The 15,323-nt window shown below is 39.8% G+C and overlaps 1 protein-coding gene across 5 annotated transcripts in view; it reads right to left on the bottom strand.

Annotated features, from left to right (window-relative positions):
- The window catches only part of ARHGAP26 (Rho GTPase activating protein 26), a 466,078-nt gene that overhangs the window by 335,000 nt on the left and 115,755 nt on the right, over positions 1–15,323 (bottom strand). For all 5 annotated transcript variants that reach the window (XM_077137292.1, XM_077137293.1, XM_077137295.1 and 2 more), the window contains exon 5: positions 3,479–3,580. In XM_077137292.1, the coding sequence (XP_076993407.1) occupies positions 3,479–3,580 (102 nt within the window). The remainder of the gene's footprint in view (positions 1–3,478; positions 3,581–15,323) is intronic.

Below are 15,323 nucleotides of genomic sequence, written 5' to 3'. Positions count from 1 at the left end.
AACATCTTCTGCAAAATATAACAAGAAAAGTTCAACAGAATGCCATCCAATTCGAGAACAGGGGATGGAAAGGAATAGATAGACCAGCCACAGGGATACTATTTTATATTTGTACAGCAGGCTACAGCTTACCTTCTTGTTCATGAAGTAGGCAAGACAGTTATTTTATTAGTATTTTACAAATGATGGATCTATAGTTCAGAGAGGCTAAGTAACTTGCTCTAGGCCATACAGAGAATATGCAACACAGCAGGCCTTGAAATATGGTCTCTCCTTGCTAGTCCAGTGTTCTTGTCCCTACAGTGTGCTGTGCCAAAAGGAGATGGCATTGGGATAGCCCTAAGAGAAAAAGTTGGATTCATCCCAGACCAAGTTGGCAATGCCCAGGCAGACAGAACGGACCTGGACAAGAGGCACCTACATAATGACCGTGCTAAGAGCCTTCCAATATCAGTAGGTGCAAGAACAGTCACTCATACCTGCTCAACTCTGTACCTGCACTAATGGTGCAGGGTCATCCAAACCATAACTTGAAACTGCTTAGAAACTGCAGACTTAGACAGATTTGGTCATGTGAGTTGTGGCCAAAAAAGCTCTCCTTTAATACAAATTAGTTTGCAAACCTTAAATACCAGAAAGTGAGGGTACTGGGACAGATCCTATATGGAATTAAATATTTATTATGGGTTATCGCCCATATTTTAAAACGTCAGCATCTGTGTGAGACCAAGAGAGAGATGCTTATTTGGTGCAAAATTTAGATTTTGGGTAGTACATTACCTAATTTGTATGGTCAGTTTAGCTGAACATCATAAGTACATGCAATCTTGAAGAGCGTGTGAGATCTTATCGGTTCGTCCAGATTAGTGTGATACCCTTGATATATCCCAGAGTAATATGGCCAGAGTATAAAGAAGTATTTGCAAAGTCCCCTTGGGGACTGGGGAGAAAGGAGGAAGTATTCAACTTCCCCATCTAGGGAATTCCTGATATTCTCACAAGCAGTGGGGACCACCAATTCAATAACTCAATCTTGAGGTTTACCCCTATGAAATATTCCTGCAAAGGACAGGTTATGCCTCCTTATAATTATGCCTAACAGTCACCCCCAGAGAACCTCTTTTGCTGCTCAGATGTGGCCTCTCTCTAAGCCAACTCAGCATGTGAATTCACTGCCCTCCCCCACGTGGGACAGGACTCCCAGGATTGTAAATATCCTTGGCAGCATGGGACAGAACTCCCAGGATTTGCCAGGACCCAGCATCATGGGATTGAGAAAACCTTCTTGACCAAAAGGCGGAAGAGAGAAATGAGACAACATAAAGTCTCAGTGGCTGAGAGGTTTCAAACAGAGTTGAGTGGCGATCCTGGAGGTTATTTTTATGCATTAGATAGATATCCATTTTTAGTTTATGGTGTATTAGAGTAGCAGGAGGGAAGTACCTGAGACTGCTGAGCTGTGTTCCAGTAGCTTTGATTCTTGAAGATGACTGTATAATGATATAACTTTTACAATGTGACTGTGTAGTTGTGAAAACCTTGTGTCTGATGCTCCTTTTATCCAGGATATGGACAGATGAGTAAAAAATACGGATAAAAAATAAATAACAGTGGGGATAAGGGGTAACACATGCATGGGGTAGATTGAAACACCAGTGGTCAATGGAGGGGGGGGGTAAGGTGTATGGGATAAAAGAGCTTTTTCTTTTTTCTTTTTATTTCTTTTTCTGGAGCAATGCAAATGTTCTGAAAATGATCATGGGGATGAATACACAACTATGGGACGATATTGTGAGCCACTGATTGTACACCATGCATGGACTGTACATGTATGAAGATTTGTCAACAGAAATATTTTTTTTTAATATTTATCATGTGCACTCTAACATATCCTTAGGTATCCTCCTGTACCATATCCAATGCCAAATTGGGCATAGTAGCCTTTATCTACAAATAAGCATTTCTTCAGCCTTCTCAATCACTTATGACAGGATTTATCTGGCTAACTATATTGCTTCAAGAATCACCTCCTCATGCATTTGCTTCTTTTCCCCTCAGGCACCAGATCTTTAAGGAGAGGTTAATATTTCTTACTTTCTACTTTCTACAGCTCACACCAAATACTCAGTTGCTGTCTGTTGGTTGGCCAATAATTCATCTGCAAAGCCTAATATAAACATGTGTTGTGGTGGTTGTAGCTGTGTAATCAGGTCTCACTGCTCAAGGAATTGGTTTAAGCAACCATTTCAAAGCAAAGAGTTCTGAGAAACAACACATTCCTAGCTGAAAACTTGTAACAAATCTGGGTTGGGAATGGACCACACCATATCCTGAAATATCTTAGCCTTTCAGATCCTTTGGCCCTAGAGTAATTAAACGAACTTTCATCTCAAGAAATTCTAGCATGGTATTTGCTCAAAATGAAACCAAAATTTAAAACGAGGGTTTAGCATGAAGTCATACCCTCTTCTTAGCACAAATCCTGAGAGAAATCCAGCAAGTTGCTAAGAACTAAGTAATAGGACAGTGAAGTCAAAGTTGGAGTTCAATTGGGAAACTGCTCTGACTGACCCCAAAGTAAGTTCCCTGCCATGCAAATCTCCATGATTTAAATAAAAACCATCATTTTAGAACATTTTTAGAATATCTGCATTGCTCCAGAAAAAGAAATAAAAAGAAAAAAGAAAAAACTCGTATATCCCATACACCTTAACCCCCTCTCAATGACCACTGGTGTGTCGATCTACCCCATGTATGTTACCCCTTATCCCCACTGTTATTTATTTTTTTATCCATATTTTTTATTCATCTGTCCATATCCCGGAAAAAAGGAACATCAGACACAAGATTTTCACAACTACACAGCGTAGCAAAGCTATCTTTTCTTTCCAAGTGAAGTACTTTTTAAAAGACCCCATGCAAATCCGAAAAGAAAAGGGTCAAAGAATTTATTTTTAATAAATGTATCAAAATATATGAGGAACAATAAAATACTGCTTTAAAAAAAAGCTCTAATGTCAACATTTTTGTTTTTTTTTTAATAATGACTGAAACAAAAAAAATCATGTTAGGGATGGGTAACAAAAGGGTTGCAGATGCTAACATTTATTTCAAATCACTGATATAAGGCAGGAAGACAAAAGGGAAAGTAATAGATGGCAGAAATAAGGTCAACGGGTGAGAAACAGGAACGTAGATTTCAGCTGAAAGGAAGAAGCACAGCCTAGCAATTAGGGCCACCCAATGAGGAAGTGGGTGGTGTTGGCCAGCAGTATGATTCTCAGTCACTGACAGGGTGGGCAGCCACAAATGGGGAGGGAGGAAGCAGATATAAAGGCATCAGAGGAGGGATGGAGATCAAGCTCCTCCTCATTTCCAAAACCTTTTCCAATACTTAGATTTTCTGGCAAAGAGCAATGAGCACATATCCACTGCACCAAGTAAAAATTAAATGCTTTATTCTATTAAAGCTTCTTACCTCCTGAAGCTGAGATTCTTTCTTTTTGGAGGACAAATTCAAGTGTTTTTCTAAGATGCCACAATACTTTTCTGTCTCCTTGTCATATTTCTTCTTGGCTTCCTAGCAAAAAGGGAAGAGAAGAGGGAGAAAAAAAGGTAAAATATTACAGGAATATGTATGAGCAGCCTCAGTCTTATTTCATAGCCACATAGTTCCTTCAGACTACAGAACAACAGTAGATGGTCTGGCTTTCATTAGTCTTCAAATAATGCCCATTAAATCAAGGAACTATTAACACACTGGGCTTGAATCCCTGTCTATTGTACAGGTACCACTATGCCAGTATTTCGTGCCAAAGCCAGGACTCCAACTTCTAAGAGCTTCAACTGGGAGACAACAAAATTTCTACTTTCTAACCCACAAGCACATTCAAAATCAAAGGAAGTAGCGAAGTCAGCTCTGAAGCTAATACCAAAGAATGAAGATCTATCTACAACCTAACAGGAAAATCTAGGCTAAGGCTACATCCAGCTTAACAGTGTTCAAAAAGTACTTCTTAATATATACCCCTAAATATCTCTCGACATGGTATATCTGGGTCTTTAAGCTGAGACATAATTTGAAATGAAAAAGAGTGTTTGGCACAATATCTATACATCATTTATAATGTTTATACATCATTGATTATAACAATGATAATAAAAAAACTAGAAGCAACATCACTGTCCAAGGATGTGGTTTGAGATAAAGTATGGGGCATCCAATAAATATCATTAGGAAGGCTATGCAGCCATATGGCAATATGTGCTCATGGTATAATGAAAAGTAAGAGCAGAATGTACAAAATTAGGCACGTCCTATGCAGAGCATGTCTACATATGGGTAAAAAATTAGGTGGGAATATACTTAAAAAACTTTTGTTAAAGAAATGGAATAATGAATGATTTTTCCTTCCATTTGGCAAATCTTTATTATACCAAATTATCACCTTCAAAGAGAAAAATAATACAATCATATGCAAAGTAATCCCTACTTCACCCACCAAGTCATTGAGTTAGGTTCTATTTTTATCCCCTATTTAACAGATTAAAAAAACTGAGACCCAGGGAGGTTAATAACTCATAAAAAGTCACAGAGAGTCAGAGTTCTGGGAAGATGGCAGAATAGGATAAATCAAGTTCACCCCTGCTCCAAGGAACAGCTAGAGAAAGGACAGGAAGGCAACTGAGACAGCAAATCCAGGGTGAAGTGACCTGGGAGAGTCTTCTGCTCCACATAGGGAGGCACTGGTTGTAAAAGCTGAAGAACTGAGAAGCAGAGAACAGAAGACCAGCTGGCTGGTGCAAACAGCCTAACGCAACAGCCCTGGGCCCTCAGGAGTGCACGGATGGGGAGACGGGGACCAGGATGCAAACCAAATCACGTTCCTCGAACATGCTACCCTCACAGATCCAGCCTCACAACCCGTGACTCACCCATGCCCCACGCACCTGAACCTTGTCAACCGCCCCTTCTCCCCACACTCCAAGTATCCTGTCCCACAATACTAGCACGCACATACCCACTGCACACTCTCACCCCAAGCACACAAGCCTTCCCCGGCCCAACCCACCTCTCACGCAAAAGTGCAGTCTTGAGTGGGCCACGGTGGCTCAGCAGGCAGAGTTCCTGCCTGCCATGAGGGAGACCCGGGTTCAATTCCCGGTGCCTGCCCATGTAGACAAAAAAAAAAAAAAAAGTATAGTCTTGACCAGCCCCTCACGAGATCTACCTTCTCATCCCTACCCCCTGCATACCCAGGCTGCACCTGCCCCCACAGCCTCACCTGCCCCAGCCCATACAACCGTGCAACCCCACTCCGGCCCCACCCCCCGAGTTCTGGGCACGTGTACATCAGTTTACAGCCCTCCCAGATCTGCACATGCACACAGCCCCCAGTCATGCCCCCCAGCTCTGGGCAAGTGCTGACCTGCGCAGCCAGGCCACATCCGCCCCCAGCCCACAAAGGCAAACGCCAACCCGCTGCCCTGAGCTCTGCGCATGTGGACAAGGGCCCTGCACCCTAGACCAGTGCACATCAGGGCCACACCCCCTAAACCCACGTACCTGCACACCACATCCTCCCCAGCACCGGGCACCCATGCTGGGGCATCCCCAACCCACGCCTGTACCTGCACCACAATCCATCATTTCGCTGTTGTGCCCCACCCCACGCCCTGCATCCTGCTCCACATCCATCCCACAAATACAAGTCCTTAGACTACTGAAGGCAATCAACTCCCAAAGTAAACCAACCAAGATATTTACATGCCGCGACCATGGCAGAAGATTACTAAGCATATCATGACGCAGACAGATATAGCCCAGTCTGGCGACCAAATTAAAACACAAGAGGAGACACAGATGTTGGAACAACTAATCAAAGATGTTCACATAAGTCTACTAAATAAAATAAATGAGATGGCTAATGACATAAAGAAGATCAAGAAAACACCAGAAGAGCATAAAGAGGAATTTGAAAGAATAAATTAAAAAGTAGCAGCTATCACAGCGATTAAGGGTGCTGTAGACCAAATAAAAAACATACTAGAGACACATAACAGCAAATTTGAAGAGGCAGAAGAAAGAATAAGCAAACGAGAAGACAGGATAACTGGTTTTGAACACTCAAAACAGTAAATGGCAAAAAAGATAGAGAAATTTGAACTGGATCTCAGGGAAATGATGGACAAAACGAAGCACAAAAATACAAGAATCATTGGTGTCCCAGAAGGAGAAGAGAAGAGTAAAGGGATAGGAAGTTCAGTTAAGGATGTAATGGGGGGAAACCCCCCAACCCTTGTAAAGGACATAAATACGAACATCAAAGAAAGCGCAATGAACTCCAAATAGAATAAATATAAATAGGCCTTTCCCAAAACACATACTCATCAGTCTGTAAAATGTTGAAAAGAAGCAGAAAATCCTGAAAGATGCAAGGGAAAAAAATCTATTACATAAGAGTAAGCACATAAGACTGAGTTCAGAGTACTCAATTGGAACTATGGCGGTGAGAAGGAAGTGGTATGATATATTTAAGATCCTGAAAGAGAAGGACTTCCATTCAAGAAATCTGTACCCAGCCAAATCGTCCTTCAAAACTGAGGGAAAGAGTAAAATTTTCACAGACAAACAAATCCTGAAAGAATCTGTCAACAAGAAATTGGCCCTACAAGAAATACTAATGGGAGTTCTGCCAGCTGAAATAAAAAGACAAAAGAAGGAGGTCTGCAGGAGGGCACAGAATTGAAGAGTACCAACAAGTACCTGTATATCTAAGGGTAACTTAAAGGATAAAAGGGAAAGAAGGAAAAGAATATATAGATCTGAGAAATAAAATCCAAAAGATAAGATAGTGGATTCCAGAAACACCTTTTTGGTAATAACTTTGAATGTTAACAGACTAAACTTACTAATTAAAAGATACAGCTTGGCAGAATGGATTATGAAATATGATCCATCTATATGTTGCCTACAAGAGACTCATCTCACACACAAGGATACAAATAGATTGAAAGTGAAAGGATGGAAAAAGATGTTTTAAGCAAACTGTAACCAAAAGAAAGCAGGAGTAGCTATACTAATATTGGACAAAATAGACTTTAAATGTAAAGACATCATAAGAGACAAAGAAGGGTACTATATATTAATAAAAGGTACAACTCATCAAGAAAAAATAACAATCATAAATGTTTATACTTTAGAGATCCAAAGTACATGAGACAGACATTGGCAAAACTGAAGGGAGCAGATGTTTCAACAATAATGTTAGGAGACTTCAGCACACCACTGTCCTCTATAGATAGAACAACCAGACAGAAAATCAACAAGGAAATAGAGAAGTTAAACAACTTGATAAATGAATTAAACCAAAAAGACATATATAGGTCATTATACCCCAAAACACTAGGAGATACATTCTTCTCTAGTGCTTATGGAACATTTCCCAGGATAGATCATACGCTGGGGCACAATACAAGTCTTTATAAATTTTAAAACACTGATATCATTCAAAGCACTTTCTCTGATCAAAAGGGAATGAAGCTGGATATCAACAACCACCCAAGAATGAGAAGTTTCACAAATCTATGGAGATTAAATAACACACTTTAAAACAACCAGTGGGTCAAAGAAGAAATTGCTAGAGAAAACAGTAGCTACCTGGAGATGAATGAAAATGAGAATACAATATATCAGAACTTACGGGATGTGGCAAAGGCTGTGCTGAGAGGGAAATTTATTGCCCTAAATGCCTATTTAAAAAGTAAGGAAGAGCAAAAATTGAGGATTTAACTGCTCACCTGGAGGAACTTGAGAAAGAAGAGCAAACTAACCCCAAAGCAAACAGAAGAAGAGAAATAGCAAAGATTAAAGCAGAGTTAAATGAATGGGAGAACAAAAGAACAACAGAAAGAATCAATAAAACCAAAAGTTGGTTATGTGAGAAAATCAATAAAATTGATGGGTCACTAAAAAGACTAACAAAGAAAAAAAGATGATGCAAACAAACAAAATCTGAAATGAGAAGGGTGTGTTACCGCAGACCCTGAAGTAATAAAAGAAATCATAAGAGGATACTATGAACAACTATATGCCAACAAACCAGATAATTTAGATGAAATGGACAAATTTCTGGAATCATGCAAACAAGCTACACTGACTCACAAAGAAACAAAAGATCACAGCAAACCAATAACAAGTAAAGAGATTCAATCATTCATCAAAAATCTTCCTGTGAAGAAAAGCCCAGGGCCAGATGGCTTCACAGGGGAATTTTATCAAACATTCCAAAAAGAACTAACATCAATCCTGCTCAAACTTTTCCAAAAAACTGAGGAAAAAGGACCTCTACTTAATTAATTTTATGAAGCTAATATTTTAATACCAAAACCAGGTATAGATGCTAGAAGAAAGGAAAACTACAGGCCAATCTCCCTAATGAACACAGATGCAAAAATTCTCAACAAATACCAGCAAATCGAATCTAACCTTACATTAAAAGAATTATACACCATGACTAAGTGAGGTTTATACCAGGAATACAAGGATGGTTCAACACAAGAAAATCAATTAATGAAATACAGCACATTGACAAATCAAAAGGGAAAAAAATCACATGATCACCTTGATTGATGATAAAAAAGCTTTCGACATAATACCATGTCCTTTTCTAATAAAAAACACTTCAAATGATAGGAATCAAAGGTAACTTCCTCAATATGATAAAGGGCAGATAAGAAAAACGGATAGTCAGCATTGTACACAATAGCGAGAGACTGAAAGCTTTCCTCCTAAGATCAGGAACAAGTCAAGGATGCCCTCTGTCACCGCTATTATTCAACATTGTACTAGAAGTTGTAGCTAGAACAATCAGGCAGGATAAAGAAATAAAAGGGATCCAAATTGGAAAAGGAAGAAGTAAAACAATTTTCATTATTTGCAGATGACATGATACTATACTTGGAAAATCCTGAAAATCTACAACAAAGTTACTTGAGCTAATAAATTCAGCAAGGCAGCAGGATATAAAATTAATGTGCAAAAATCAGTAACGTTTCTATACATAAGCAATGATATAACTGAGGAGTCAGTTATGGAAAAATAACTGAGGAGTCAGTAAGGAAAAAATTCCATTCAAAATAGCAACTAAAGAATCAAGTACTATAAATTAAGCATTATTTATCACTTATTCAATGAGGACAATGTCCAAATTCATCTTTATACATTAAGAATATAATTAAAGAGTACTTAAAAGCAACTTTATAATACAATACATACTGATCTAAAATAAAATTATTCCTTTTAAATACATGACATAGAAAAATTAAAAAAAAAAAGAATCAAATACTTAGGAATGAACTTAACTAAGTACATAAGAGCTTGTACACAGAAAACTACATAATATTGCTAAAATAAATCAAAGAAATCCAAATAGGTGGAAAGACATTCTCTGCTCATGGACAGGAAGGTTAAATATAGATAAGATGTCAATTCTACCCAAATTGATATGCAGATTCAATGCAGTACCAATCAAAATTCCAACAACCTACTTTGAAGACTTGGAAAAGCCAGGTACCAAATTCATCTGGAAGGGAAAGAGACCCTGAATAGCTAAAAGCATCCTAAAAAAGAAGAATGAAGTAGGAGGATTAACACTTACTGAATTTAAAACTTATTATAAAACCACAGTGATCAAAACAGCATCATAGTGGCACAAAGATAGAAGTGTTGACCAATGGAATTGAATTGAGAGTGCAGAAACAGACCCCCAAATCGATGGTTAACTAATTTTGACAAGGCCCCCAAAGTCCCTGAACTGGGACAACACAGTCTTTAAAATAAATGGGCATGGAAGAACCGGATATCAATAGCCAAAAGAATGAGAGCGTATCCCTACTTTACACCCTACACAAAAATTAACTCAAAGTGGATCAAATAGTTAAATATAAGAACTAGCACCATAAAGCTTCTAGAAGAAAATGTAGGGAAACATTTTCAAGACCTAGTAATGGGAGGTAGCTTCCTAAACTTTACACCCAAAGTACAAGCAACAAAAGAAAAAACAGATAAATGGGAACTCCTCAAAATCTAATACTTCTGCACCTCAAAAGACTTTGTCAAAAGGTGAAGAGGCAGCCAACTCAATGGGAGAAAATTTTTGGAAATCACACATCAGACAAAGGTTTGATATCCTGTGTACATAAAGAAATCATACAACTCACCAACAAAAGAACAAACAGCCCAATTATAAAATGGGATGAAGAGAAAATACACTCTTCAAGTGTACATGAAGAGATGCTCATTTTCACTGACTATAAGGGAAATGCAGACGAAGACTACAATGAGATACCACCTCACACCTATAAGAATGACTGCTATTAAACAATCAGGAAACTATAAATGTTGGAGAGGATGTAGAGAAATTGGGACACTTATGCACTGCTGTTGGGAATGTATAATGGTGCAGCCACTATGGAAGACTGGCGGTTCCTTAGGAAACTAAAGTTTCCCTATGACCCAGCAATAGCACTACCTAATATATACTCAGAAGAGCTGAAAGCAGTGACACAAACAGACATTTGCACATCAATGTTCATAGCAGCATTTTTGACAATCACCAAAAGATGGAAACAATCCAAATGCCCATCAACAGATAAGTGGATTAACAAAATGTGGTATATATATACAATGGAATACTATGCAGCAGCAAGACAAAATTATATCTTGAAGCACCTGACAAGATGGATGAGCCTTGAGGACATAATGCTGAGTGAAATAAGCCAGACACAAAAGGATAAATACTGTATGACTCCACTTTTATGACCATGGTAAAGGTAAAACCAGAGGCTAGAGGACTTAGAAATACATAGAAGCTATAGATGGGTGAACAGTTAGCTAATTATAAGGGAATAAATAGAAGTGAAGGTGGTTCTCTAGTGGGTGTATAAGTAATATTATGACATTGAAGATGAACAAGACTGAAAGGGGTTCCACTGATTAACACTAGAAATATAAATAAGTTATCCCAAGAACTACTTCAAAGGTATGATTCGTGTACAAAATGTTTAAGTCCAGGGTACAGGGGGAAAACTACTGTTGCATGTTATTAGCTATGTTTAACAGGAAAACATCAGCTATACCACAGCAATACCAGGGGCAAATAACAGCGGGGAGGGACGAGTTAAAGGAAGATTTAGATTTCCTATATGGTGAGAGTATGTTTATTGGTGATCTTTCTTTTGGGACCACGAAATTATCTAAAATTGAGAGTGTTGATGGAAGGTGGATTTTGGCATTAAACATGACACCTAACAAATGCAGGTGGCTGAAGGATGCACTGACTGAGAAGTAGATTGGCGAACAATGATGTATAAATATGATCAAATATTGTACTGCTACAAAAAGAAACAAAGAAGTGAGGCATGCAACGATGTGAATGAACCTGTGGGACATTTGGTAAGGCAAAATAAGCCAAAAACAAAAGAACAATTATTGTATGGTCTTATTTAGAAAATGCTTATAAGAAAACAGGGGCCTAGGTTATAAGCTCTTATAGCAGACACTTTTAGTCTGGAGTGGCAATTATTTCTGGATTTTGAGAGGTTGTTTTATATATCCATAACCTGGTATTTAGAGATAAGTATGAAACTAATCAGGAGGGGATTAAGGTAATTCAGAACACAGGGGTAAGGAAGATATTGTCTATAGTTTAGAACCACACCTATTCTTTGAGACCAAAGGAAGAAAGGTTTATTTTGTCCAGAACCTAAGTTTTCTGTAGCACATAATCTAACTCGACCTGTCTGGATAGCTCATTGGAGCAACTGAAACACGGGGAGCCCAGAATAAGGATAAGGGCCTTTGGTCCTGTATAGCTTAATGTAGTGCCTGGATACATCCTAGAGTATATTAAGCAGATAACTGGCAAAGTCCTTGAGGGACAGGAGAAAAAATACGGAACTATTAAACTTTACCATCAGGGAATCCCTGATACTGTGTCAAAAATTAGGGACACCCAAATCAATAGACCAAGCCCTTGATCTTGAGGCTTACTCTTGTGAAACTTATGTAGGTAGTGGAGAAGCTTAGCCTACCTTTAGGTATGCCTAAGAGTTACCTCTGGTTGCTCACATGTGGCCTCTAAGCCCAACTCTCCAAATTAAATCATTGCCTTCCCCACTACATGGGACATGGCATTCAGGTGTGAAAGTCTCCCTGGTGGTGTGGGAGATGACTCCCAGGGATGAGTCCACCTCTGGCACCACAGGATCAACAATTACATTCTGACCAAAAGGGGGAAAAGAAGTATATCTAATAAAGTATCAGTAGCTCAGAGAGTTCAAATAGAGTCAAGAAGCTACCCTGATGGTCACTCTTATGCAAGCTTCAGTTAGACATTGCTACCTATCATAACTTGCCAAATTCCGAACCAAAACTATTCCAGGCAATCCTAAAGAACACCTAGGGCAATATATAAGATTCTACAAAGGTTCCATGCACTAGGGTAACTTTCCAGAAACCTACAACCTCTAGATGGGGCCCTGGACCAGATAAATCTGAAACCTAGAGGGCCCAGTCTCTCTAGAACATCAACTAGTTCCATCTCCCTACCCCATATAATTGACAGCCCTTTCCAACACAAAAAAGTTAGAATGGCCATAGCCCAAACACCCCTAAAAACTGGGATAGAAAGATCAAAGAAAAATCAAAGATTATACAGAGGAGGCAGGGTTTAATAAAAGAATATGATTGCTGAATCATTAAATTTGATATTTCTTTTTGTTTCCAGTATCTTAGAGCAGCTAGAAGTAAAAACCTAAAATTGTGGAATTGTAACCCATACCAAACTCTGAAATCTGTTCTACAACTAATTGTTGTGTTGTGCATTGAATATAAACTGTGTATATCAAATATAATAACAAACTTCAAATGACTGCTGTCATGGTTAGGGACAGGTGTCAACTTGGCCAAGTTGTGGTACCTGTTCATCTGATTGGGCAAGCGCTGGCCTGTCTGTTGCAATGAGGATATCTCATAGGATTAGGTCATGATCACGTCAGCTACATCCACAGCTGATTCCATTTGTAATCAGCCAAAGGGGAGTGTCTTCTGCAATTAGTGATGCTAAATCCAATCATGGGAAGCCTTTTAAGGAGGACTCAGAGGAGACAGGTTCCATTCCTGCTTTGGCTGGTGAGCCTCTCCAGTGGAGTTTGTCCAGGCCATCCATTGGAGTCATCGGCTTCGCAGCCTGCCCTGTGGATTTTGGACTCTGCGTTCCTACGGTCACGTGAGACACTTTCATAAATTTTATATTTGCAAGTGTTCCCTGTTGGTTCTGTTTCTCTAGAGAACCCTAACTAATACAACTGCTAACATTTGACTGTATGGCAGACTCTATTCTAAGCACTTTTTGTATGCATTCACTCATTTCCTCTGTGTAATAACTATGAGGTAAATACTATTAGTTTCCCCCCTTACAGATGAGGAAACTGGCACGGAGAGGTTTAGTAATGTCCCCATTGAAACACGAGTGGCAGAAGTGGGGTTTGGACTTCAGCTATCTAGCTCTAGGACCCAGTCTTATCCTCTACTCTCCAAATATCTACTCTGCTTTCATTATAGAACCCACATCTCCAAATGCTCCTGTGATGCAGGAGAGGTAAACATTCTTCCCCAAACTCAGATATGTGAACAGAGAGCCATGGCGCTGCCAAGCACCAGCAATATCCCTAACCCTCATCAGCCTCATTGGCACAAGAGTGTCTAAGAGTACCCCCCACCGCCTTCACAGCGACCCCTCTAACTCCCTTCTTGGAGGTACCAACAGGTTGTTATAGCAACTGAAGCAGCACCGGAGTGGGAAGGAGGAGGAAAAAGTAATTTTAGCATCACACAGGCAGAGTTCAGAAACCTCTAACTAGCCACAGGCAAAAGCAGCTAAAGAGCACCTGCTGGCTCATAAGCCTTCCTGAGACATCTCTCTAGAACGCCTAGTAGTGGGTTTGTTCTTTATTTTTCCATAAATTTACATAATTCTACGACAAAAATTAGAGGGTTGTGAGCAAGGAACAGGTATACTGAAAAAAAATAGATGGGGTGGAGAGAGGTGGCAGCTGGCAAAATATCATTCCAAGCATCAGTATGATCATTCTTAATGGGAATGAAAGAACAGAGAACGCGTGAGAGGAAAGATGCTTTGGAGACTATTTTATCTAATTTTTTTTATTTTCATATTTCTCATCATCTATAGCTCTCCCATCCAAAACGTACCAGATTTTGTCTTTAAGATCACTGATAGTGAATCCCCAGGGAGACCACTCAGGGCCGAGCTAGTGGCATCCACGCTCAGAAGTGACTACCGGACAGTGAGTCAATACACAGGTGCAGCATTCCCCTGCCTGGAGCGCGTTATGGCCGCTGTAAGGCAGGCCTGTGCTTTGCCAAAGCGGACGCACAGGTGGGCAGTGGAAGCGAGAGAGAACGAGGCCGGGTTCACTCACAGCACATTCTGTGTTAGTTCGAAGTCTTGAACAACATCTTAGTGGAACAAGACTTCTTTTAAGCTACACACTCCTTAATCTCTGGCATAAAACTAAGGCACTCCACTTTCTTCGTAAGTGTCAACTCTTAAACTGGTTTTTTAAAAAAGTGCTATAGAGCTGGGAGGAAAATCTCTGCCATGGTTCCTCCTTCAAACTATAATCAAACATTCCTCTGTATGGCCCTAGTGAATGTCATCTTTTTTGTACCCCAATTATACCTATATCCAGAAAGAAAATGCACTTAGTTGAGAGAGCGAGAGAGAGGTTTGGGGAGAGGGAAAGAAGGGAAGAGGAAGAGGGAAGAAGAGACCCCACTTCGTTACATTATGGGGATCTTTTCCCATCTACAGTCCCTCCTCAAGGCCGTTTCACAACTGAGTAAAATCCATTCCATCTGAACAAGTAAGAGGGTGATAATAACCAAAACTGCCCACAGGTGGCGCAACGGACCACGGCTGTCCTGCCTCACAACTCGGGAAAAACAGGAAGAAAACCTTCAAAATCCTTTTGTTGTCATTGATTCCAATGAAAACATCTTCCCTGCAGGTGGCCTCTAACACTCTACTGAAGGTCAAACTGGCTTGCTTTCCTAGTGATTTATCACAGGGCAGGAAGAATGCACTTCATCATTCACCTTTTAAAAATGAACAGGATTCCCTTTGCAGCTTTCAATAACACATTAGCATCAGTCCACTCTTGGCCACAGTCCCTCTAGGTCAGGAATAACAAACAGTGACCTCTGGACCGAAGCAGGCCTGCTTGTGTGGTATGTGTATGTG

Source organism: Tamandua tetradactyla, chromosome 20 (assembly GCF_023851605.1).
Source record: "Tamandua tetradactyla isolate mTamTet1 chromosome 20, mTamTet1.pri, whole genome shotgun sequence".
Lineage (NCBI taxonomy): Eukaryota > Metazoa > Chordata > Mammalia > Pilosa > Myrmecophagidae > Tamandua > Tamandua tetradactyla.
Note: the sequence above shows the minus strand (reverse complement) of the source record. Positions and strands in the feature narration are given on the sequence as shown.